Here is a 23,463-nt window from a genome sequence, read left to right on the forward strand (position 1 = left end):
CTGCTTGTCTCCCTCAGTTTCCTAGTTTCCTCTTCCTGTCCCATTTCTTAAGCACTGCATTGCCTAGCAGCCATGCTTTTCTTACACGAGGGAATCTCCTGCTCTTGCTCACCTTTCTTCTTGCCTTAGATGTGTATGTAGAAGGATAGAAGGATTTGTGTTTTTTGTTTTTTTTGTTTGTTTGTTTGTTTTGTTTTGTTTTGTTCTGAGATGGAGTCTCACTCTGTAGCCCAGGCCAGACTGCAGTGGCATGGTCTCGGCTCATTGCAACCTCCACCTCTCTGGTTCAAGCAATTCTTCTGCCTCAGCCACCCGAGTAGCTGGGACTACAGGTGCATGCCAGCACACCTGGCTAACTTTTGTATTTTTAGTAGAGATGGGGTTTCACCATGCTGGCCAGGCTGGTCTCAAACTCCTGACCTCAGGTAATCTGCCCACCTTGGCCTCCCAAAGTGCTGAAAGGATATGAAAGGTACCATGTGTGAGCATGTGGTGGGGAGGCACGAGAGATGGGAAGAACAGCCTAAACAAAGACAGGAGGGATCCAAGGTACAGGAAGTCTCATTTAATGGTCCTCAATAGGTTCCTGGAAATGACACCTTTAAGTGACACAACATATTATGAACCCAATTTTACCGTAAGTTAACTGATATAAACAGGAGTTACATTCCCACAGCATATTTCTGGTCCTAAAAACCTAAACTTCTAAAGATCCCAAACATTTCTAATATAAAACATTGAAATCAATGTGAGCTATATTTACATTTTTCCAAGTATGTATACATACATTTTAAAAGATAGAATAAAAACAAGTAAGATAATGACTCACCCAAATTTTTAGTGAATCCGTGAGTGAGGGTGGTCATAATGTGTTGGGCTATATCAAGGAACAAAAGTATACAAAGTGAAAATTGTCAGAAGCACCTCTGGCCACCATGCAGGTCAAACACAAAGGAGAACAAATGAAGTGGGTTCACTGAGCACTTCTGTACCGCAGTTTACTGTTGCACATCTGTTTCATTACGGTCTACTTTACGAATTTTTATTTTACTATCATCTGTAGTCAAATTTACACCAAGAGCCCAGGAAACAGTAGCTGGGCTTAGCTGAAGATCTAGGAAGAGCCCTAAGGGGAAGGAATGGGACATCAGCCTGGAGAAGGAGATCCTGGCAATCTGGAAAGGACCCTGAATGCTAAGAGGTTTGGACTTTATTTTATTGGCAGTGGAGAGTCCTGAAGAGTTGCAAGCAATTATGTGTCTACCACTCCCTAGAACTAAACAATCCCAAATCGTATCTTCATATCTTCATTTTCACCTAAGAAACATTTCTAACATCTGCCCACCCTGTCCATTTATTTTCCCTTATCACTCTATTATTACATTGCTTTAGCTTCCCCCTTGCTTTTTCAATCTTTCCACACTGTGAACAAACTTTCCATTTCAGTTAGTTCATTCTATTTAAAAAACAAAACAAATCCATATACAACCTTTCCAGGGGAGTCCAGGGAAGTGGGAGGACCATTGCTGTGGGTATGGCAGCTCCCCTCTGATACAGACAGAGCAGAGCCCCTAGACAGCCTTGCTGCCCACATGCCCTGCCCATGTTCCAACCTTTTTTGCTGTGATACGACAGGAGTCTTGAAGCTCTGGCTGTACTCTAAGTTCCAAGAGCAGCAAGTTCAACATCCATAGATTCTTTTGTATTTCCCAGTGTCATTCACGGTGTTGAGCTTATGGCAAGTGCACAGTGAATACTTACTGTCCAAATAAAATAGCAATTTACACTAATTCTGTGTTGAGGCACAGGTGAATTTGGACGGCAGCATGAGAAAACAACAAAAACCCGAAGACCTAGAGCTCCATAAAAAGAGAGAATGCAAAAGTGGAGAAAGCTAATACCAAGATAAACACTTTACTGAAAATTTGATCTAAAAACCCCAAAGAATTTTCCCCATTGCAGAGCCCAATTAAGCAATTTTTTGTTTAATTATAATGCTGTTTTTCTTAAGTAACCAAGGTTTCCGAAAGACAACCAGTAAATCAGAACCAAATTATCAAATGTGGACAAACCAGAAAGCAACACAATACAGTGAAAACGCAAGGACTCTGGCATATGGCAGACATAGCTACAAAGCCCAGTTCTACCACAAATTAGCAGTGTGGACTCAGGAAAATTACTTATATTCTCTGGACCTAAATTCTCTCAATGATTAGGTGGGAGAAAAACTCATATAGCTCACTGCATTATGAAAACCAAGTTTTAGAGAGTGGGCATAAAGATCCTGGCTCAGAGGGATCACAAAATAACATTATTTCTTGTGTTTACTCAACAGTTGAGTGCCTTCTATGAGCCAGATATGGTTGTAGGCACTGCTGATAGATTAGAGAATAAAAAAGGCAAATACATGTGCTCATGGACCAGAGATTACTATCTTTAGCCCTTGTGACAATAGGATAAAAGCTCCAGTCTCTCTCCCCATGAAAATACACATCATTTCCAAACACAAATTATGCCTGCAGTTGCAAGGCAGTCAAGGATCTCATGAAATCCTGCAGTTCCCTCTTGTGATCTTACTCTATCCCTAGATCAGTCAGGGTCTCCTAAATAAGTTTAGTAAGAATGAATCAGGATGCATATTAGATTCAGGACCCCATTTCTGATTTACCTGAAAAGATTACCCTAAGGTGAGAAGTAGGAATATGGATATTATCAAGTGTCCCAGGAGAATCTTATCAAATAAGGAAACACTGCCTAAGATGTCAGACTCTGGCACACTTGGTTTTCCTAAGCTTATCCACCCTATTATCTAACTATAAATCAAATTTCTTCTAGATCCTGGCATATAGTAGGTACTCAGTGTACTTCTAAGTGATGGGAAGTGAAGGCTATACCCACATATACTTCCCTAGATGACTAACACAAAATTATCAGTCCCATAGTTTATCCAGGCAGAAGTATCTACTAAACGACCACAATGTAAAAAGGCTTAGAAAGCAGAAAAAAAAAATGAAAGGCAAGAGCTAAGGCATCACAAAGCACTGATACATACCTGGTGCTACTCTCAGAGATGGAAAGAGAACAAAAGGATAATGACTCGACTGAGGCTAGGATTTGGATGCCCCATCTCCAGCTCCAACCATCCCTTCCCTGTCCCCATTTCTTGGTTCCTAGTTTCACCTTCTCCTCCACCAAAAACATCACTGGTCATCAAGCAGGAAATAGACAAACTTCAAACAAAATCAAGTACAAAGTACACCTATGGGAGCCTGGTTAATAACATCATGTTTTTCCCTCCATGGACTGCACAGGCATATTCTCCAAAAACAAAAACAAAACCCTCAACTGAAATGTTCACATTTTACAATCTCAGACAACAAGTATTAGGGCAATCATTTGTCTGGGAGTTCTGTGGTAATTCTAAATTCAAATATTCCATTCTATGGTCCCAGAGACCAATGGTAAGCCCTGGAAAATCCCAATACGTCAGTATCCAAATTACATAGTCTTTTCACTTAGAAGCAATCCCACTATCAGGCCCCACACCCAATATGTGGCTGGGTAAAATGTGGCCTTCGCAAGTGAACCAAGCACTGCTCCCATTGTATAAATGGACATCCGATTAGACATCATTAGAACAAGACACTGTTCTAAATCAGAATCACACAGCACAGCAAAATATAAGCCTCATCCCTGCCATCCCCAAAACTTAACCATACCAGAAATGGTGAAATGGTCAACTAACCTTTTCTCAGGCTTCACGAGATGGAGTCCATAACCAACCTTGGCAGGCAAGACCAATTCCTTTCAGGGGCAGGTAAGTTTTTCCCTTTCTAGCTAAATTCATCTTGTGTGACCTGTTAGTATTCCCTTTCCTGTCTTGCCTAATTTTCCTCCAAAATAAGCTCTCCTTGACCTGTCTTCCTTATCTGATTGTTTTTCTACAACAGCAGCAAAATCACAAAACAGAACTTGATGACAAATTCTTATTACAAGATAAAATTTAGAAGCCTTCTTGTATATGCCAAAACAAGTGGCATTTGTGGGTTATATCCATGCTTGATGTCTGTACTGAACTGGTAATCAAGGGTAATCTGCCATAGTAATACTGCCCAATGTTGTAGCAGTGTAGCTCAAGAAACTCACCTCTGGAAAACTGTGTCCTTCTATTCCCTCCCAACTACCTGCATAGCCCCATTAATCTAATTCTCTTGTCCTTGTGAGGTTGTCATTATCAGAAGATAAGCACAGGGGGAAAAAATCCAAATAAAAGAGAACACATATGAGACACTGTCAATCTGGAAAACCATTCAGCAGTTTCTAATAAAGGTAAAACATACTCACTGTATGACTTGAAAATCCCACTCCTAGCTATTTACACAAGAGAAATAAATTTAGGTTTGCACAACCTGTAAGCAACTGCTTTTAGTGTTTTACTCATAATTACCAATTACTGGAAACAACCTAAATGTACTTCAATTGGTGAATAAACTGCTGTATAGATATTCCATGGGATATTAGTGAGCGATGAAAAGAGCTGAACTATTGAATCAGGCAACAACATGGAAGAATTTCAATGCATTACACTCAGTGAAAGAAACCAGACTCAAATGGCAACACAGTGTATGACACCATTTACATGAAATCTAGAAAAGGCAAAAGTCTAGGCACAGACTTTAGAGCAGTACTTGTCAGGGGCTGTGGAAGGAAAGGCTGTGGAAGGAAAGACTGACCACTGACCACAAAGGGGCATAAGGAAACTTTACAAGGTGTTCAAATTGCTGTCTATCTTGATGGTGGTAGTGGTTACAAGACTACATTTACCAAAACTTAAAGAACTACAATAGTTGATTTTACTGTATGTAAATTGTATCTAAACAACCCAAGGTTTAAAACCAATTTAAATACCAATAAAAAACCATGAAAGAGAAAGGAAGAAAAAGAATATACTTGAAATGGGGGCTAGAGTTTCAAAATTAATAGTGAGTTTCAATGGTAATTTACCTTGAAAAGAAAAAGGGAGAAGTTTATCTGATATTTACCCAAATTTAGGTTATAATTGAAAATATGTGTTAATTCTTAGAACAAAAAAAGATTCAATTTTTTATTTGTTATATAACTTCAGCAACAGGACTTACGTCAGCAGGACAAACTATCTTTCATTTCATTCTTGACTTTTCATAGCACGATTATAAAGGAGATCATTTTTCCCCAAAATATTTAGAGCATCTCTTTTCACTAAAGACTTCTCTTAATCCCTAAAAGGTCCTAATATTTCTCTTTAATGCCTATCAAGTCAATATCTTAATCAATTTTCTCTTCTTTAATGGTTATCTGGCCTAACTCAGTCAGATCTTAATTGGGCCATGGCACATGATTCCAGCAGTTTCCCAATGTCATTTTCATAGAGTCCATGAACTATTTTCTCTTTTGCAAGATCTGAAATTTCTCTTTGTAATCAACTTACTTTGCATACATATTGTATGGATGGATGATGATCAGACAATCAGAGAGAGGCCAGCCTACAAAACTGCTGGTGTTAAGTGGCAAGTAAATTTGTGGTAGAGAAAAATTATGTAAGTGATGAGTCTTTAGTGAATATAATCATAACTTTTACTTCCCTCTGTTGCCTCATAACTGCACAGAGTCAGATAATGAATACATCAAATAATGCATTTTAAGCTGAGGATGCCTTGTATTTTATCAATGACACTTTGTTGGTGTTCTTCCAACTCTGATAACCCACATTCCCTCATTGAGCATGCACTATTATGCCAGACTGTAATATCACAGGACTGTAAAAATGCTATAAAAATGGCTTAGATGCTTTGATAAGTATGGCAGGAAGACCAGGTGAAACAGACAGCATCATCACCATCATCTTGTCTAACATCTTACTCAGTGTTTACTGAGCACCTACCACAAACCAGGTCTTAAGAGCTTCCCTTATACTAATTTAACCTTCTCAACATGCCCATGAGGTCATTACCATTAATATTCTCGTTTGATAGACAGGCAAAGGAGTCTCTGAGCTGTTCAGTGAATTACCCAGGCACCCAGCAGGTCCTGGGAGGAGCTGGGGTTCACATCTAGCCCGGTTGCAGATGTTGCACATGTAAAGCATTTAGAGACAACACTGTGACTGCTATGATCCCCAGGGAAGAGTCGTGCACTGTGGAGGCAGTGACAAACCATGAGCAGGCCTGAGCCCATTCTGTACCCCAGGTCTCCAGGGCAGCTGTAGCTCTGAGAGCCACACCCCATAGACAATCCACAAGCATCTGTCAAATCACTTGAGTCGGGATTTGCCGACTAAAACACAAACAACTTCTGCAGCAGCAAGGGCAGGAAGCAAGGAGGAGCAAAGGAACAAAACCTGCCAATGGGCTCTTCCCAGCCCCAGCGCTCTGGGAAGGAGGCTGCTGAAGGCAGTGAGGTGGGCCACCGCTGTCACCCGACAGCTGCTGTCCTGTCCTGCTCTTCACACGGGAGGCAAGCTGTACAAGCAGATTCTTGCACCCACACTTTAGAAAAATCAGACTAAATATAGCCAAGTTTGCTCTCATGAGCCAGCTCAGAGCGGGTGGTGCTGCTACATTCCACTTCAGAAAACTGGGGAGGAATCAACTTGATTTATAAGAGAGCAGCTTTCCACGCTTGCTCTTGTGGTTTCAAAAGGACCATATGCAAGATCCAACTGGACTGTGGGGAATGTTGCAGGTTTGGCCAGGCAAATAATACAGCCCTTAGGAAAAGGACTTTACCAGACATGAGTTAGGAGGCTTCCCATTCACTTCCCTTCCTATAAAGGACTAAACTACCACATCCCTGGGATGTGGGGGAAATCCATTAGGAAGCACATATTATACATACACTACTCAGTTTTGTGCCTTTTCCCAGATTCCCACCCATCAAAATCCTACTCAAAAGCTCACTCAATGCTATTCCTTTCGTTAGGCTATCCCCATCCAGCTCAGAACTAAATGCTCCATTTGTTCTCAGACCTCCCACGTTATGGTGCTTGTACTTTTATTTAGCACTTATATCATTCAGTCTAATCTGCTTCTCTGTCTCCTTCCCCCAGTGGAGGCTGCAGGGAAGGGCTGGGCTGGCAGAGGGCAGAATGGGCTAAGCTCCCTTCCTTATTACACTCCCCACCACATCTCATAGAGTTCCTTGTACATGGGTGCTACTCTACTGCTTATCAACAGATACACACAATCTGCTTGAATGCCTGTGGATGAGCATTTACAATATCCCCTCTTTCTCATAATTAAATACACAACATCTGACACTCACTCGCCAGAGTTCAAGCGTGGGCTTCAGATCCCCAGTTCCCCCTACCTTTGTAACATGTCACCACATCATCCACTGTGACTCAGCATTACAAAACACAGCTACACCAGCAAAGGTTTCCCAGTTTCTGCTTCTCAGCACCAGCCCTTGTTTCTTCAGGCATGAGAGAACAGCAAGGCAGATGAGAAAGAAAGGGTGGGATAAAAGGAATTAGGAAGGGCTGGGCTAGGCAATACAACAGTACGATTAGACTGAAGCCCTGTCTGAACTAGCTAAGAGGGCTACAAAAGAGATGGGGGTGGCAGGAACCGCTGCCACAGCAAGTTTCAAACTAGGTTGGAGGCCCCAATTCTTGTTCACACAGTCACTGGACAGGAATTTTCAATGACGAACTTCTAGCCGTCAATCTCCTTCCTAAAACAAAGTGATCAACAGAAACTGCTGATGCAGGAAAGTCAAATCTGGTGGTCTAGAGAACATAATAAAAATAAGAAAAAAAGACCCTCAGGAATAAGTGAATGAGAGAGAATCAGGGAGTAATTAGTTTAACAATCACACCATGAAGCTGCCCCAGAGTTAAGTACCTATGAGGGAAACTTGTGCATCATCTCACTGCCTTCACGACATCTGCTCTACCGAGGAACACCGTTGGAAGTTCTCATTAAGTGTGTATGGGAGTTACTGCGGAAATCAAAAGCAGTCATAAACCCACCCATTCCTTCATTTGTCTCTATTCATTCATTCATTCAAGCTTCATGGATGAGGCATGAGACATAGTCCTTGCCCTTAGAAAGTGCCACCAGAAGAGGTACATTCAAATGATGTTCTCAAGAAGAAAAGGTAGTTAGGAAAGCAGAGGTAAGCTAGTTAGCAAAGCATAGGTAAGCTAGTTAGCAAAGCAGAGGTAAGCTAGTTAGCAAAGCATAGGTAAGCTAGTTAGCAAAGCATAGGTAAGCTAGTTAGCAAAGCAGAGGTAAGCTAGTTAGCAAAGCAGAGGTAAGCTAGTTAGCAAAGCAGAGGTAAGCTAGTTAGCAAAGCATAGGTAAGCTAGTTAGCAAAGCATAGGTAAGCTAGTTAGCAAAGCAGAGGTAAGCTAGTTAGCAAAGCATAGGTAAGCTAGTTAGCAAAGCATAGGTAAGCTAGTTAGCAAAGCAGAGGTAAGCTAGTTAGCAAAGCAGAGGTAAGCTAGTTAGCAAAGCATAGGTAAGCTAGTTAGCAAAGCAGAGGTAAGCTAGCACCAAGAGAGTCACACAGAGGCAGGACAGAGCTGCTTGTGTTCTATGAAGGGAAATCCATCAGAATTACACGTCTGGTCTCCCTCTTCACCCTCCGGGTCCTCCTCAGGAGAGGAGAAGTCAACTCTCTGATGAGCAAGTCTGTGAAAAGGCACAAAGCATAGGTTCCCCCCCCCTTCCTTTGGGTCCCACCTGCCTGCTGCAGGAGCCCAAGTTATCTCTGCTCTCCAGCTGTCAGTGGTATAGAGCAGGGGTCTCCAACCCCTGGGTGGTGAACTGGTATCAGTCCATGGCCTATTTAGGAACTGCGCCACACAGCCGCAGGTGAGCAGTGAGCAAGCAAGCACTACCGCCTGAGCTCTACCTCCTGTCAGATCAGCGGAGGCATTACATTCTCAGAGGAGTGAAAACCCTACTGTGAATTGCACATGCGAGAGATCTAAGTTGCACATTTCTTATGAGAATCTAATACCTGATGATCTGAGGTGGAACAGTTTCATCCCAAAACCATCCCCCATGGAAAAACTGTCTGCCATAAATCTTATCCCTGGTGCCAAAAAGGTTAAGGGCCACTAGTGTAGAGGGAGGCATCCCTGTGACAGGTAAGTTCACTGCTGGGTACGATATTAGCAAGCCCACTTACTCTCCAACCCAAAGTCAGAAAAAATTACCCACTATACCCTTGTGATAAAAATGATGTTTTTATCTCCCATGTGACTCCTTTTACTCTCTGTGATGCAGTTCTGAATTCAAGTTGGGTACAAAGTCATCATTTATGGGGCTGCAAAGCCCAGTGTTTACCATGACTGCTTCTATTTGTCACAAGTGTTTGACGCGATCTCACTTCCCATTTTCCCAGTCACTGTTATTATTACTTAGCCTTACAATATTTTGGCGATGGGTAGTTTCTGCACTCTCCTACAGGATAAAAAACATAGAACCTGAGCACTGAATGACTTATCAGAAGATATTTGGTAAGCTAATGTGTTCACTGATGATGGAAAATTCAGATTTCTTAATATAGATGTCATTCATAGTCTTGCATTTGACATGTTTTTCTTGGGGAGAGAGGTGAGTGTTGAATATTGGAAATCATTTTTCTGCCATGTGAGAGGTGCTATTCTGTTAGACCTGGAATAGAAATTACCATGTACAATGTCCATCCTCCCTACTTTTTTCATAAATCTCTGAGGATGAAACAAGAAAAGGAATTGGGGATGAGGGGTAAAAAACCCTTCTCTAGATCTAGGGACTCGTGCATTTATATGTCATTCATGAAACAAATGACTGTGGGCCTCCTAAGTGCCAGGCACCATCCCTGGAATACAGAGATGAATACAAAGATGAATACAACACTGTCCCCAATGAATCCACATTTTTCTTCTCCCTGAATAATACTGCAACCCACTTCCGTTAGAAAACATCAATAGGCGCAACCATCTATACATAGTCTGTCCATAGAGAATGGAATAGTTTGGGGTCCCTGCTACCTCCTTCCAAGAGGTCCTAGTTCCTAGTCCTGCTAATTTGTTTCACAAGACACTGCTTTTGTTTTTGTTTTTTAAAAAAGACAATGGATGCCAGTATAATCCTAATCCAAATGCAGACCATAAGATCGTACCCTGTTCTGGGGCTGGAAAGCACACTTGTAAGCTGCCCATAAATGCAAAGCATGGGTCGCAACCAGACTAGGAGACATAGATAGGACGTTGCAATTAAACTAAGAAGAAAACATAACCCAGGGTAGTTACAAAACAATAAACAAAGGGCACCTCTTTTTCACCTTAAACACACAGCTGCAGGTTCAGCAAAATGAATGAGAGAACTACTTGCTATTAACACTTTTACAAATTCAAGTTCAAGTTTACTTAAGAAAAATGTTACACATAGTAAAAAAACTTCAAATTTGTTACTAATTAGAAAGACTGGCTGGCATGAATAAGTGAAAATTCAGGATATAAAACACATGCCAATTAGTATAGCTTTTCTTTTCTTTTTTTTTTTTTGAGAGAAGGGATGTGAGTACGAGTGAGATTTACTTAGGATACAGGTTCCAGACACCCTTCCAGAAGCCCCCTCCTTTATTTAATCCTCACAGTGTTCCCAGGAGGTAACCAGTAGTGAGCCCATTTTTTCCAGATGTGGAGACTAAAGCTTAGATGTTAAGTAATTCGAACTGTATTTTCTATTCCAGTTCCTCTGGCAAAACTCCTTATTCTCTGAAGCAGCATTTCTCAATGAGTTGGGTAAACTGGTCATTGCTTGACCATGGCTTGGCAACATGATATGGGAAGGCCATGCACTGCAGGCCATGATTATCTCTGGCCATGGGCACAAAATACCAATAGCAGCCCCCAGCCGCAGTTCCTACATATCCCAAATGTGCCCAGAGACAATGTCACTCAGCAGTAGATGTAAACTACTGCTCTAAAAGATTTTTTGGGCATCAAGACAAAAGACTGAAGAGAAGGGCACTTCAAGGTGGGCAGATCACGAGGTCAAGAGACCGAGACCATCCTGGCTAACACGGTGAAACCCCGTCTCTACTAAAAATGCAAAAAAATTAGCCGGGCATCGTGGCGGGCGCCTGTAGTCCCAGCTACTCAGGAGGCTGAGGCAGGAAATTGGGGTGAACCCAGGAGGCGGAGCTTGCAGTGAACCGAGATTATGCCACTGCACTCTAGCCTGGGTGACAGAGCAAAACACCATCTCAAAAAAAAAAAAAAAAAAAAAAAAAAAAAAAACCTCCCGTCTTCAAATCTGTCAGAAGTCCCTGATTGTAAGGCATTTAGGCTTCCAAGAAAGCCCCATGTACCCTTATAGAACCAGTTACAAAACCTCCATGAATATAGTTGCCATGCAATGAATGAGCACTGAATACCTATTATGGGCCAAGTACTGTGCTATAAGCTGGGAATATAAAGTCCAAGTCTAACCCGCAAGGGGGTTACAGTTTAGTAAGAGGTAGATTAAGTATGATAAGTGTTAAGATAAATGTGAGCAGGAGGCACCTCCCATAGACTGGAAAGAGTGCTGAGAAGGCAGAAGAGAAAGGAGGGCTGGGACAGGTTCCCAGAGCAAGTGACATTTCCCCTGAGGCTTGAAAGACCAGGTAGGAGTAACCAGGAAGAGACTGGTCCAGGCTGACCTCTTTGCAAAGACAAAAGATAAGAATCATATTTGCAGTTAAAGTTAAAAATACTTCCTTCATTCTTTGAGACCTCACTGTGATTCAAACTCAGGATCTCCTGTTTACTAGACAGGTACTTTAACCAAATAAGTCACTAGAAAATAAACTCTCCATAGTCCACATGTACTTCCTTCCTAAGTTCTTGTTTTTGTAAAGTCTGGCTTCACTGGTATAATCACCCATCAGGCAAGAAATAAGACGAATTTATACTTCTTACAGTGGACAAGAAATTGTTTTTCGAGAACAGTGTGGACTAGCAACAAGGGGGAGTGTCCCTGTCTTGGGGACACAGGAGTGGTGAAGAGGAGAGATCATAATCAGTGCCACCTGATGGGTGACGTAGAAGGGATATTTAAGGAGTACGTCAACATATCCTTGGTCTCAAGCTCAAGATGAACTTTATCTCGGCTTTTGTTTTGTTTTTTTGGCATCTTAAGTCTTGACTCACTATCAATCATAACGATACAAAAAAAAAAAAAAGAGAGAGAGAGAGAGAGAGATTCTCACCCTACTGGTACATTTGCACCGACAAGAAAACCTAGAAAAATCTTGGTTGTAAGCGAGAGGACTTCATTTTTGTTAATAAAGTTAGGAAAGCTGGAAGTGGCTGGCTGAGGATCTCTGAACCTGAGATAGCCCAAAGGCAAGAGTTTCCTGAGTTTATGGGCGCTGAGTGTAGGAGCTGGGTTGTTGCTACTTCGGGTTCTTAAGACAGTCGTTATAAGGGGAGCAAGAGTCAGATTAGTTCAGTTTCTTTCTCTTGGGGCAGGGAGCAGAGGGAGGAGCAAGCCAGCCCTTGTGGTTCCTTCTGGTCTCTAGCCTACAAGGAATAGGCTCATTTCCCCTTGGCAAGGCGCCTGAAGCAGCTGGCAAGCATGCCTCCTCTCCCTACCTCAGTACCCCCTCTGACCTGACCGCACTCAGAAACCAAAATTCTGTAGGTGAATGCAGGCTCCCATTTTGTCCCACAATCATTTCATCATTTAGGTACAGCTTGACCTCTAATGTGACATCACAAACGCTTCTGGTCCACAATCATTTTTCTTCTTCAGAAACTACCCTAAACAAGGAAGTTTGTGTTCCAAGGTAAGAGAATCGGAAATGAAAAACTCAGGATCCCTCACGAACAGCCCGACCCTGCTTTCAACCAGGAAGTTCAAGGGAGGCAGGACTGTACGGTCAAAACTGCAAAGTCGAAGCTCAAGACTGTAAGAAGAAAGTGGTCTTCAGAGAAAAGGATTCACCCAAATCGAAGAGGTTGTTGCACTTCTTTTCCCTGGCTGATTACATTTCATGTCTGTAAACTTTGCTAAGCCCGGGGCGCTGGCTGTATAAGCAGAGACAGGTGTAGGGACACCTCTACCCTCTGGATACATCTGCGGCCGCCGCTGCTGGGTGCACAGGACGAAGGGCCCTCGACCCAATCCCAGTCCAAGCTTCCGGATGACGCACCTGGGCCGGGGACCTCTCCCACGTGAGGGGGCCAACCAAGCATCCCCAGCCCTGGGGCCACCCAGCCCGCTCCGGAGGGAAGGGGCAGGGAAAAAGGGCATCTCGGGGCCGGATCCTCCGGCTTTCCCCCCATTTCCAGGATATCGTTTCGCATCAGGGACACTCGTCTCCACACCTCCTACCTCAAAGTCTTGCGCACCTACCCTTCACGTCTCTCCAAAGCAACTGAATTAAAGCGCCTACTGGCCTTGGCGGCGCAGGTGAGTGCCAAGAGGTAAAGGAGGAAGGGGCCCGCTCTCCGCCACCCCCTTTCCTCGCCTCCCCACGATCGCCAAGCTTCATCGGGGATGTGTGGCTTGGGGTGCGCGGGTTAAGAAGGAGCTTAAAAATGCCCCAAGCGTCCCTTACCTTCCACAGCCATTCTCTCAGAGCTTCCCTAACGCATGCATAATTTTCTTGGCCGAGGTACTCCTCCTGCCCCGCGCTCCCCCCCTCCTCTCGCTTTCGCCTAAATATTCTGAGCTTATCTGCTCCAGGACCAACCTGCCGCGGTCACGCAAAGCGAGGCAGCCGGCTCCGGGCTTGGCTCGCGCAGGGCGTCCTGGGAAGTGTAGTTCCCTCCCTTCACGTGGACTCGGGAGAGCACCCCGACTCCAACGCGGAGGCGCCGCCTGCCCCCACACTCGGACAGCAGCTCCAGCTTCAGCTGACCAGACCGAGTAATCTCTCCTGGGGAAGTTGTGAGGGGACCCAGGACGCCTGGGGTGTGGGATGGCGGGGGGGGGGGGGGGGTCCCGGGAAGAGGTGTGGACTACATCTCCCAGGAGGCCGTGCGCTGAGATAGCTTCGGTGCTAAGAGTAGGGACCCGTGATTGAGCCCGTCCCTGTCCATTACAAGGGGGTTGGCACGTAGCAGGTGTGGTGAGGTGGGCAGGTGCCGGTCAGCAGTGTGATGAGCTCCCCCGAGCTCGTCCGCGGGCCTCTGCCGCAGGTACCGCCCCCTGACCTCCTGAACCACCATTTAGTAGGGAGAGCAGAACCACTGTCCGCCTGTGGTTCTCCACCTGGGCCAGAGAGCGCTGCCCAGGCTGAGGTTGAAACTTGTTCCTTCGCACCCTGAGATGTATGGGTTTTGTGGGGGAATTCCGCCGGTTGATACAGCCGTCTTCTGATCCTACAGGGTGGTTCAGGTGGCTAAATACTTGGCATGGGGGTGTAGGGGAGGAGGAGTGGCTTAAACCCCAATAGGCAACATCCCCAAGGGGTTGTTAGGAACAAAGTCGGAACCAGGATTGTACCAGAGGAGGTCAGATGAAAGCCTGCCTGGCTTCCAGGATAGGAGGCTTTCAATTTGGCTAGCCTTGGAGCCTGCTGACAGCCTTTGATAGGGCCTAATAATTAACAGTGCCTGAGAATCACGTTCCTTCAACTTCTGAAAACTACGTCCTAGCTGTAGGTGCTGGGGATGATATAAGCAGACAGGATAAGGGGAATCACGTGGATAGCAATACAATTCGACAGCTGGTAAAAATTAAGTTTCTAAACATTTTTTCCTGCATATGAAAATACGGATACAGTTGTGGCTGTAAAGGGTAAGGGAATAGCCTCAGGAATAAATCTGGCTCAAGACTGGATTGACTTTTAAAGGCCTTCAGTTTGGAAATGCATTTGGTACCACATCCACCCAGTCACCCATATATAATGTTAATCTCTGTAAAATAAGGAAGTGCAAAAATCGGATTCTTCCCATGATGACTACTTAGACATTTTTGTCTGTCTTGGTCATTAGCAAAAAAAAAAAAAAAAATCTCAAAACAATTTTGTTTCTGGGTGTATACATGCACACCTGTTGTTCTGGTCACTAATTACATGCCTAGTCCTCCTATTGGGTAATATATAATAATAACACGTGTATAGGCATGTTAAAGAATACTTGCGTATAACCATTAAATTCTCTTGTTGATACTTTAATTCTGAGTCCATGGAGCTGTGTAGAAGTCAAAGCTAAGCCTCCCTTTTAGGTACAGTAGAGAGAGACCCATTCAGTGAGACATAATTTCCATGAGAAAAAGAATTTTCCAACCTTATACACAGCCAAGCATTCTAAAACCTGGAAAAAACTGAAATCCAGGTGCTTACCTACTTTATGTATATAAAATCACCAAAGCATTAAGTATTTTCTTAGATTGAATGAATATGAACGAAAACCATAGGACAGGTAGTATCAATGGTTCTCAACCTTGGCTGTGCATCAGCCTTTTATAAATATTCCTAAGCTTTATCTTAGTCTCACAGAATCAGGGCTTATGGGGGTTTGGGTAGAGGCACTTAGGTTTTAAAAACCTAGAGGTGATTCCAGTCTTCATTGAGGATGAAAACCACTGGTCTGTTTCCAAGCTTTTAAATATGTGGGTGATATTAAAATATAAAAGTCACTGAAATCTGTTGTTAATTTTAAAACTTCAGCTTAGCTCAAGTCTTTAATATTTTTCCCAGTGATGTGCATTCTAGACGAGTTTTATTTTTAGTATAAATAAAATGTGAAGGAGATGTTAGTTTCAACCATATGAAATAGCCAATGTTTGAACATTTTTAAAACCTACAAATAGAGCAGTTTCATGTGGTTCTGCCTAATAAGGGATAAACAATAGTTGTGCAGAGGTTTTCAATTCTGGCTGAATATTAGAATCACCTGGGAAGTGCTAAAGAAAAAAAATTACATTTGTCACGAGAATGTTTGAAAGAAAAAGACACAAAATACCAACTCTTGGCAAGATTGTGAAGCAGTAAAGACTCATATATTGCTGGTGGTGTGCAAATTCACAAAACCACTTTGGAAAACCATCTGAAACATTGAGCTGAATATATGCTTATGCTGTGACCCAGTAGTTCTACTCCTAGGTTTACACCAAACAAATATGCATACACATGTTCTCCAAAAGACACGTGCAAGAATGTTTGTGGCTGTATTATTTTAATGTTTCCCAAATGGAAAACAACTCAAATATTTATCAACAACAGATTGGAGAGATGAACTCTGGTATAAACAAATAATTCCATATAGCAGGGGTCAACAAACTAAGAGCAATGAGACATTTATTTTTTATGGCTCACCAGCTAAGTATGATTTTTATGTTTTTAAATGGTTGGGAAAATACAAAAAGGTATAATTTTCAAAACCTGGAAATTATATAGACATACTTACATAATATCCTCAATTTTGCCTCTTGTCCTACAAAGCCTCAAATATTTCCTACCTGATCCTTTACAGGAAAAAAAAAAAAAAAAAAAAAGCTTTCCAAACCCTCCTACAAAGTAATGAGAATGAAGGAATTACAATTGTATACAACAACATGATGAGCCACATATATTAATCGATTGTTGTTAACAGATTATCCCAATGTTTAGTGGTTTATAACAATACCCATGTATTACTTCAGTTTCTGTGGGTCAGTAATTTGGGCACAGCTTAGCTTTTGCTTTAGTATCTTTCACAGACTGCAATCATGTATTGTTTAAATGACTTATTTTTAGTCTTTTTTTTTTTTTTTTAATCAACAGCCAAGTACAGTTCCTAACAGTTACACCCAATTTTAGTAAGGGGCAAAGTCCAGACCTCATCCCCTACCTCTCATAAGCCAAATTCTGTGTTCATTATGATACTATTATTTGTTCCTTATAGTATATAAGCACTTCGAGTGCTGGAACTGAGTCTTATGCTTCATATCTTCCAGATTTTTGGTCACAATTGTGGTTACATAGTAAGTATTCAATAAATCATTTATTATTACCATTGTTATTTTTTTAATCGTTGTTATAAGTAGCGTTTGTTGGGAAATTGCAAGTGCCAAGCTCTGTCTAAGCACCTTGACATACATCATCTCCTTTAATCACTACAATATTGTCAGATATCACTATTTTCCAGATGAGGAAATTGAGGCTCAGTGAGTGTAGGTAATTTGCCCCATGTCCCAAAACATGAATTGTAGTAAGGGGATTGACGTCTACCTAAGTGTAGAACTTTGTGATATTACTCTATACAGATTTCAATACTGATTACATGATCACAAATCTGAATTCATAAGCACTTGGCCAAATAGGAATTGTCATTACTAATAAAACGAAGGGTTTAAAATATTTTAATATCAGAAATTGTGATATTTAGAATGATTCAAAAATTTCTGAATATATCAGAGAGCACAGAAAGGGAGGGAAAAGCCCATTACCTTATAGTGAATTAAATAAAAAAAGAAATATTGAGATAAGGCTACAGATTTCACTGGATTCTAAGATTTAAAGTAGTACATATAAGTACTTTACTATATTTGTTGTTCTAACTAGGTTGCTATACTCACAAGCCTCTACAGAAAACATTCATAAATCTCAAAAAGTAAATAGATTATGTTTCTATTCTGTTCAGGGAGATCGTCTAAACTTAACCAAAAGGATTCAAACCCTAAAGACTAAAATTTTTACAGGAAGGAACTGAGAGGAAAAAAAATTTTTTTGTAATTAAGATAAAAAATAATAACTGTAATCCTTGAGTCATGAAAAAAGTGCCAACCATTCAAGTTATATCAGGCTTCTGTTGGAGGAAGTAAGCATATTTCAGGGAACATGATTTAAGCAAAAGCCTCGTTGTTTTTGCTTAAATCACATTGTGTACAATTAAATCACATTGTGTGTTATCTGTATATTGATAAGTTGGTGATATTCTATAGCATCATTCTTCTAAACTATACTTTCAAAATCGGACTTAAATTATGTGTCCAAAATTTGAGCAGAATCTATTTACCTTTGTATTAACTGGTTATCTGAATATTTGGCTTCCATACTCAAGCTTCATAGACATACAGAGCTAGATTGTAATCCTGACTCTTATTTACTCGATGTTGGTTATTAGCAAAGTTCTTTGACAGTTCTGTGTCTTGGTTTTCCCACATGTATCATAATACTCTTAATTGTGTAATGTATATGTTACCTAGCTCGCAGTTTGGTGCTCAGCAGTGACTGAGAGGGTATATACAGTGTTGTGAGCTATCCTGGCATATAATGGACACCCAATAAGTGTTTGTTCTTTTCATCATCCGTGGAAGCCTGAGAGGCCATTCCAAAAGAACATGAATATAATTCAGTTAAGCAGTAACAAGGGCCTCAGGATACTTGCCAGGTGTGGAGTAAGTCTGCCCAGTTTGACTTGTAGTTAAGTCACAGAATGAACTTGATCAATGCAGAGCCTCCTCTGACAGGCAGGAAAACATGGCTGTACCATGGAAGAGCAGTGTCCTGGATCCTTGTCCCTTTTTGAATAGGTTTTGTTGATAGAAAAGAGTGTGGGATTATTGTGGGCTGTAGCGGCTAGCTGCATACGATCTTTCTGTGTTCTGAATTTCCTACCCTGAAGTATTAGGTTGGTGCAAAAATAATCGCAGTTTTTGCCTTTTTTGAAAAAAATGATAAAAACCGCAATTACTTGTGCACCAACCTAATAAATTTGCAGCAGCTCTTCTGAGCAGAGTTGTCCCTACTTCCCCCAACCAGGGGAAATTATAAACTGTGCGTAAAAGCATAGGAATGGTCATCTGGAATTACTTGTCATCAGTACACATCAGCACAAGAGAACACTAGAAGAGATGCAACTTATTTTCACAACTGAACTATTCTATGCCAGGTGGTTAAAAACTTAAGGTGTGATGGGCTCCCTTGTACTACTACTTCCAAAATGACCAGAAATCTTTACTAGGCAGAGATGCTAAAGCTGACCGCTTACTGTAGTTATTTCACCAGTCCTTTCCCTTCCCTTCTGTTCCTCTGTTAATAATTATCTAATATACTTTATATTTTAACCATTATATAGGGTACAATAAGCCTTCACATACATTATTGCATTTTATCTTTATAATGGCTGTGAGTGGATAGTATTTACTTCATTTTATAGGCATGAAACAGAGGCAGGGCAAGGATAGATGATGAGACCAAATTTATACACCCAGACAGCCTGAATTCAACACTTGAGACTTCCGCATTCAGTACTTTTTTCATTCCATCTCAGTGCACTTTCTCATCAGGTGTAAAATTGCAACTTACCCTATTGGCTTCCAAAAATACATTGAAATGCACTCTGACATGAAGAATCTCATTTGATACCAGGCATTTCAACAAAATCCCACCTTAATTGTGCAAAAGAACTCTCTAAGAGTGAAACTTTTCTTGAATGAGCTTAAAGTACAGTGATCTTAATGGAAGAATTTAGCTGGAAGATATTCATCTTCAGTACTCTTTAAGTCTAAGCTACGGTTTTCTCTCACTAAGACCATTTCAGCAGTTTACTAATTAGTCTATCTGCCATACAATTCTTCCCCAGTGCAGCTTTTCTCCACGAGCAAACAGAATGGTATGACCCAAATCTCATCATCTCGCTCCAATTTGAAGTCATTTGATTGCATCCCTTTGCTCTCTGGTTAAAGTCTACAAGCCATAGCAAAGTTTTTCTTAGGCTCCCTTTCTGGGTTAGTTTTCTCCACAACACTCATATCAGTTTGTGGGAATATATTTATTATTTTCATTTAAATAGTGTCAGTACCCCCATTGATTCCATGGGATTAAGAATGGACTCTGATTTTGCTCCCCTTTGATCTTCCAACCACTAGCACTGTATCTGGCCCACAAACTTAATACATGTATTTTGTGTCTATAAGAACTGTCTGACTGAAGGAGCAAATGAGTAAACTACTTGATCATAAATGTGTTTATTTTTCCCGATTAAACTGTAAGTTAATATTTTGGTTTTGTTTGTGTTAATGTTTTATACTCTTATAAGTAGCCTTCTTTTTCTAATCTAGAATCTGTTCAGAAAGGACTTAGAGGCAAGTTACTCTAAGTCCTATCATTTCACAGTTGAGGCAGAAAACGAAAAAAGTTTGCCAGAGTCACATCATAGCAGAACAATGTCTAGAATCCAGGTTCAGGCTAAGGTTCTTCGTTGGTGGTTTGATTTTTGTTTTTGTTTTTGGAGGGTGTGGTGGGGAGAGATTTCCGTTGCTCTGGGCTCAGTTTGGCTTGGTGGCTGAACTTTCAGTCAAGGAGGCTGGGGCAGCTCTGCTCCTCACTACAGGTTTTTGAGTAAGCTGGGGAGCTCTGCCCCAGGCTAAAGGGGCAACAACAGCTAATGGCAGAGGAGCAAGAGAGAAAAATGAAATGTACAAGGCTTTTAAGGCCTGCCTCAGAACTGTAGCACTTTCACTGCTCTTACATCACTTATTGAATCAAGTCATGTGGCCAATCCAAAAGTCAAGGTGTATTAGTTCATTCTCATGCTGCTAATAAAGACGTACCTGAGACTGGGAAATTTATAAAGGAAAGAGGCTGGACCAAAAACTTAAAGAACCTTTTCTTTTTAGGAGACCATATGCTTTCTTGTTCTCCCTGTGGGAGAATAAAAAACCCACATGTTGTGGTGTTGCACAAGGGAAGAATGGAGTTGGGCTTTTGTGGGTAGAGATGAGAAAAGTCCATCCGTTGTCAGAAAGTAAGAGTCTGGGGAATTCATGCAGTCAGAGCAAGACGAAAGGCTCTGCAGGTGCTGATGACAGATTACTGTCCTCATAAACCTGAAGGCATGATCTAGGGCTCAATCCTAATGTCTGAAAACTCGAAGAAGTAGAAGAAAAATGAGACCTAGGAGATAATTTAGATTGCAGCTGGGAGAGAAAGGACGCAGCACACCCAAGATGTGCCTTGTGAGATAAGGCAAGCATCAGCATGGTGCAGCCCTGGGTTTCACCTTTGACTGGCCTTTTCTGGCCTGTGATAACTTTTAGTGAAAAATGTGGCATCAAAAGGTATATCTGCAAGGTCTAGTTTTATTCAGGGATCCTAAAAGCTGGAAATATGAACCTTGTGGTGCTGGGGAAAATTATTGGCTAATTTTTGCCCCACAGTTTTCAACGCTAATGGAGTAGTATCTGTTAGGTGTCTTAGGTGATGTGGTGGTTCATTTGTTAAGGTCGTCTCTGCCTTCCTTGGAGAACCCTTCTATGGATGCTTAGAGGTTCCTTATTCTCTTCCTCTGGGCTTGTCTCAAAAAAAACAACAACAATAGGCCGGGTGCAGTGGCTCACGCCTGTAATCCCAGCACTTTGTAAGGCCGAGGTGGGTGGATCACATGGTCAGGAGACAGAGACCATCTTGACCAACATGGTGAAACCTCATCTCTACTAAAATGTAAAAAATTAGCCGGGCATGGTGGCCCCAACCTGTAGTCCCAGCTGCTTGGGAGGCTGAGGCAGGGGAATCGCTTGAACCAGGAGGTGGAGGTTGCAGTGAGCCGAGATCACACCACTCCCCTCCAGCCTGGGTGACAGAGTGAGACTCTGTCTCAAAAAAAATAATAAATATATAAATAAATAAAATGAAATGAAAAACAATAACAAACATACAAAAAGCCTCCCCGAAGCTGTGGTTTCTTATGGATGCTGCCTTACATGTGCTGGATATATTAATTGATACCACACAGTGATAGAGTAGAAATACCCTGGACCCTGGAAACATAGATCAGAGTTTAAAATCTGTCTCTTCACAAACCAGCTGGGTGAACTAAAGCAAAAGAATTAACATCTCCGGCCTTGGTTTTCTTATCTATAAAATGGACAATATCCCTCACCAGGTCTTTTTGAGGACAAGTTATCTATCTATCCAATAAATTATGCCAAACTTGGCTGTGGTAGTTCATTTGTGATGTCAACTTGACTGGATTAAGAGATGCACAGATAGCTGCTAAAGCATTATTTATTATCAGGCCTTCAGTAGACACTGAGCCTGTCCATCATCTGCTGAAATGGAAACCCAGGTGGTTTGGGATTTGATTCGAACGATTGGGTTGCCCCAGGTGTGTCTGTGAGGGTGTTTCCAGAAGGGATTGGCATGTGAGCCTGTGGACTGAGTGGGAAAGATCTGTGGGTGGGCACCAATCAATCAGTGGGGTATCTGGATAGAACAAAAAGGTATAGGAAGGGCTAATTCACTTGCTTCTAGAGCTGCCCTTAGAGCTGCCCTCTCTTCTCCTCCTGTCCTTGAACATTTGAACTCCATGTTCTCCAGCTGTTGGACTCCAGGACTTATACCAGTGGACCCATGGGCTCTCCAGCCTTTGGCTTTGGACTGAGAAGTACACCATCAGCTTCCCTGGCTCTGAGGCCTTCAGACTAGGACTAAGCCGCACTACCAGGTTTCCTGGTTCTTCAGCTCACAGATGGCCTATCGTGACTTCTCAGCCTCCATAATCTAGTAAACCAATCTTCTAATAAATTTCTTAATTAATTTTCCTCTCTCTCTGCACATATATATATACACATATATATATATATGTGTATGTATGTATGTATGTTTTGGTTATTTTAAAATGTACAATGAATTATTGTTGACTGTAGTCACCTCTGTGTATGTGTATAGATATATATATATACACACACACACACACAGAGAGATGAAAAGAAATATATATATCCTATTATTTCTGTCTCTCTGGAGAACTCTGACTGATAAACAGTGGCTTAAAATAAACATTTATCATCTCATACAATTTCTGTGGCTCAAGGAGTCTGCGAGCAGCTTAGCTGGGTGGTTCTAGCTCAGTGTCTTTCATAAGGTCACAGTCAAGATGTCACCCAGGGCTGAATTCATCTGAAGGCTTGACTGGGGCTGGAGGATCTGCTCCAAGGTGGCTCTCTCGTGCACTTGGAAAGTTAGTGCTGGTTGTTAGCAGGAGGGCTCAGTGCCCCCACAACATGGACCTCTTCATGGAATGGCTGAATTGTCCTCATAGAGGGACAGTTGGCTTGCCCCAGAGAGGGTGACCCAAAGGGGGCAAGAAGGAAGCCACAGTACCTTTTATGACCTGGTCTTGGAAATCATGCATTGTCACCTCTAGCTATTCTACTTGCTACAAGCAAGCCACCAAGTCCAGCCCTCAAGGGAATGGGAATTAAGTTCCACTTTTTAAAAGAAAATTTTTGTGGGTACATAGTAGGTGTTTATGTTCATGGAGTACATGTGATATTTTGATACAGGCATACAATGCATAATAATCATAGGAATATAACTGGGGTATCCATCACCTCAAGCATTCATCATTTCTTTGTGTTACAAACAGTCTAGTAATACTCTTTTAGTTATTTTAAAATGTACAACATTATTGTTGACTGTAGTCACCCTGTTGTGTTATCAAATAATAGATCCTATTCATTCTATCTAACTATATTTTTGTACCCATTAACCATCCACACTTTCCCC

General features: G+C 41.8%; 1 protein-coding gene and 1 long non-coding RNA gene across 24 annotated transcripts in view; one reads left to right on the forward strand and one right to left on the reverse strand.

Moving 5' to 3' along the window:
• The window catches only part of SAMD12 (sterile alpha motif domain containing 12), a 471,810-nt gene extending 458,059 nt beyond the window's left edge, over positions 1 to 13,751 (reverse strand). For 12 of the 22 annotated variants that reach the window (XR_010577464.1, XR_010577465.1, XM_065519549.1 and 9 more), the window contains exons 1-2: positions 13,582 to 13,751; positions 830 to 877 (exon numbers count right to left, since the gene is read on the reverse strand). Coding sequence is in view for 17 of the 22 variants with exons in the window: in XM_065519549.1 (XP_065375621.1) it covers positions 830 to 877; positions 13,582 to 13,594 (61 nt within the window). In the remaining 5 variants the exon portion in view is untranslated. The remainder of the gene's footprint in view (positions 1 to 829; positions 878 to 13,581) is intronic. The other 10 variants (XR_012416609.1, XR_012416612.1, XR_012416611.1 and 7 more) reach the window with 1 other exon arrangement.
• LOC102117305 (uncharacterized) overlaps positions 12,861 to 23,463 on the forward strand; it is a 265,757-nt gene continuing 255,154 nt past the window's right edge. For both annotated transcript variants that reach the window (XR_001493120.4, XR_012416613.1), the window contains exon 1: positions 12,861 to 13,433. This is a non-coding gene — a long non-coding RNA (uncharacterized lncRNA). The remainder of the gene's footprint in view (positions 13,434 to 23,463) is intronic.

The sequence above is a fragment of the Macaca fascicularis genome, chromosome 8, assembly GCF_037993035.2.
Source record: "Macaca fascicularis isolate 582-1 chromosome 8, T2T-MFA8v1.1".
Lineage (NCBI taxonomy): Eukaryota > Metazoa > Chordata > Mammalia > Primates > Cercopithecidae > Macaca > Macaca fascicularis.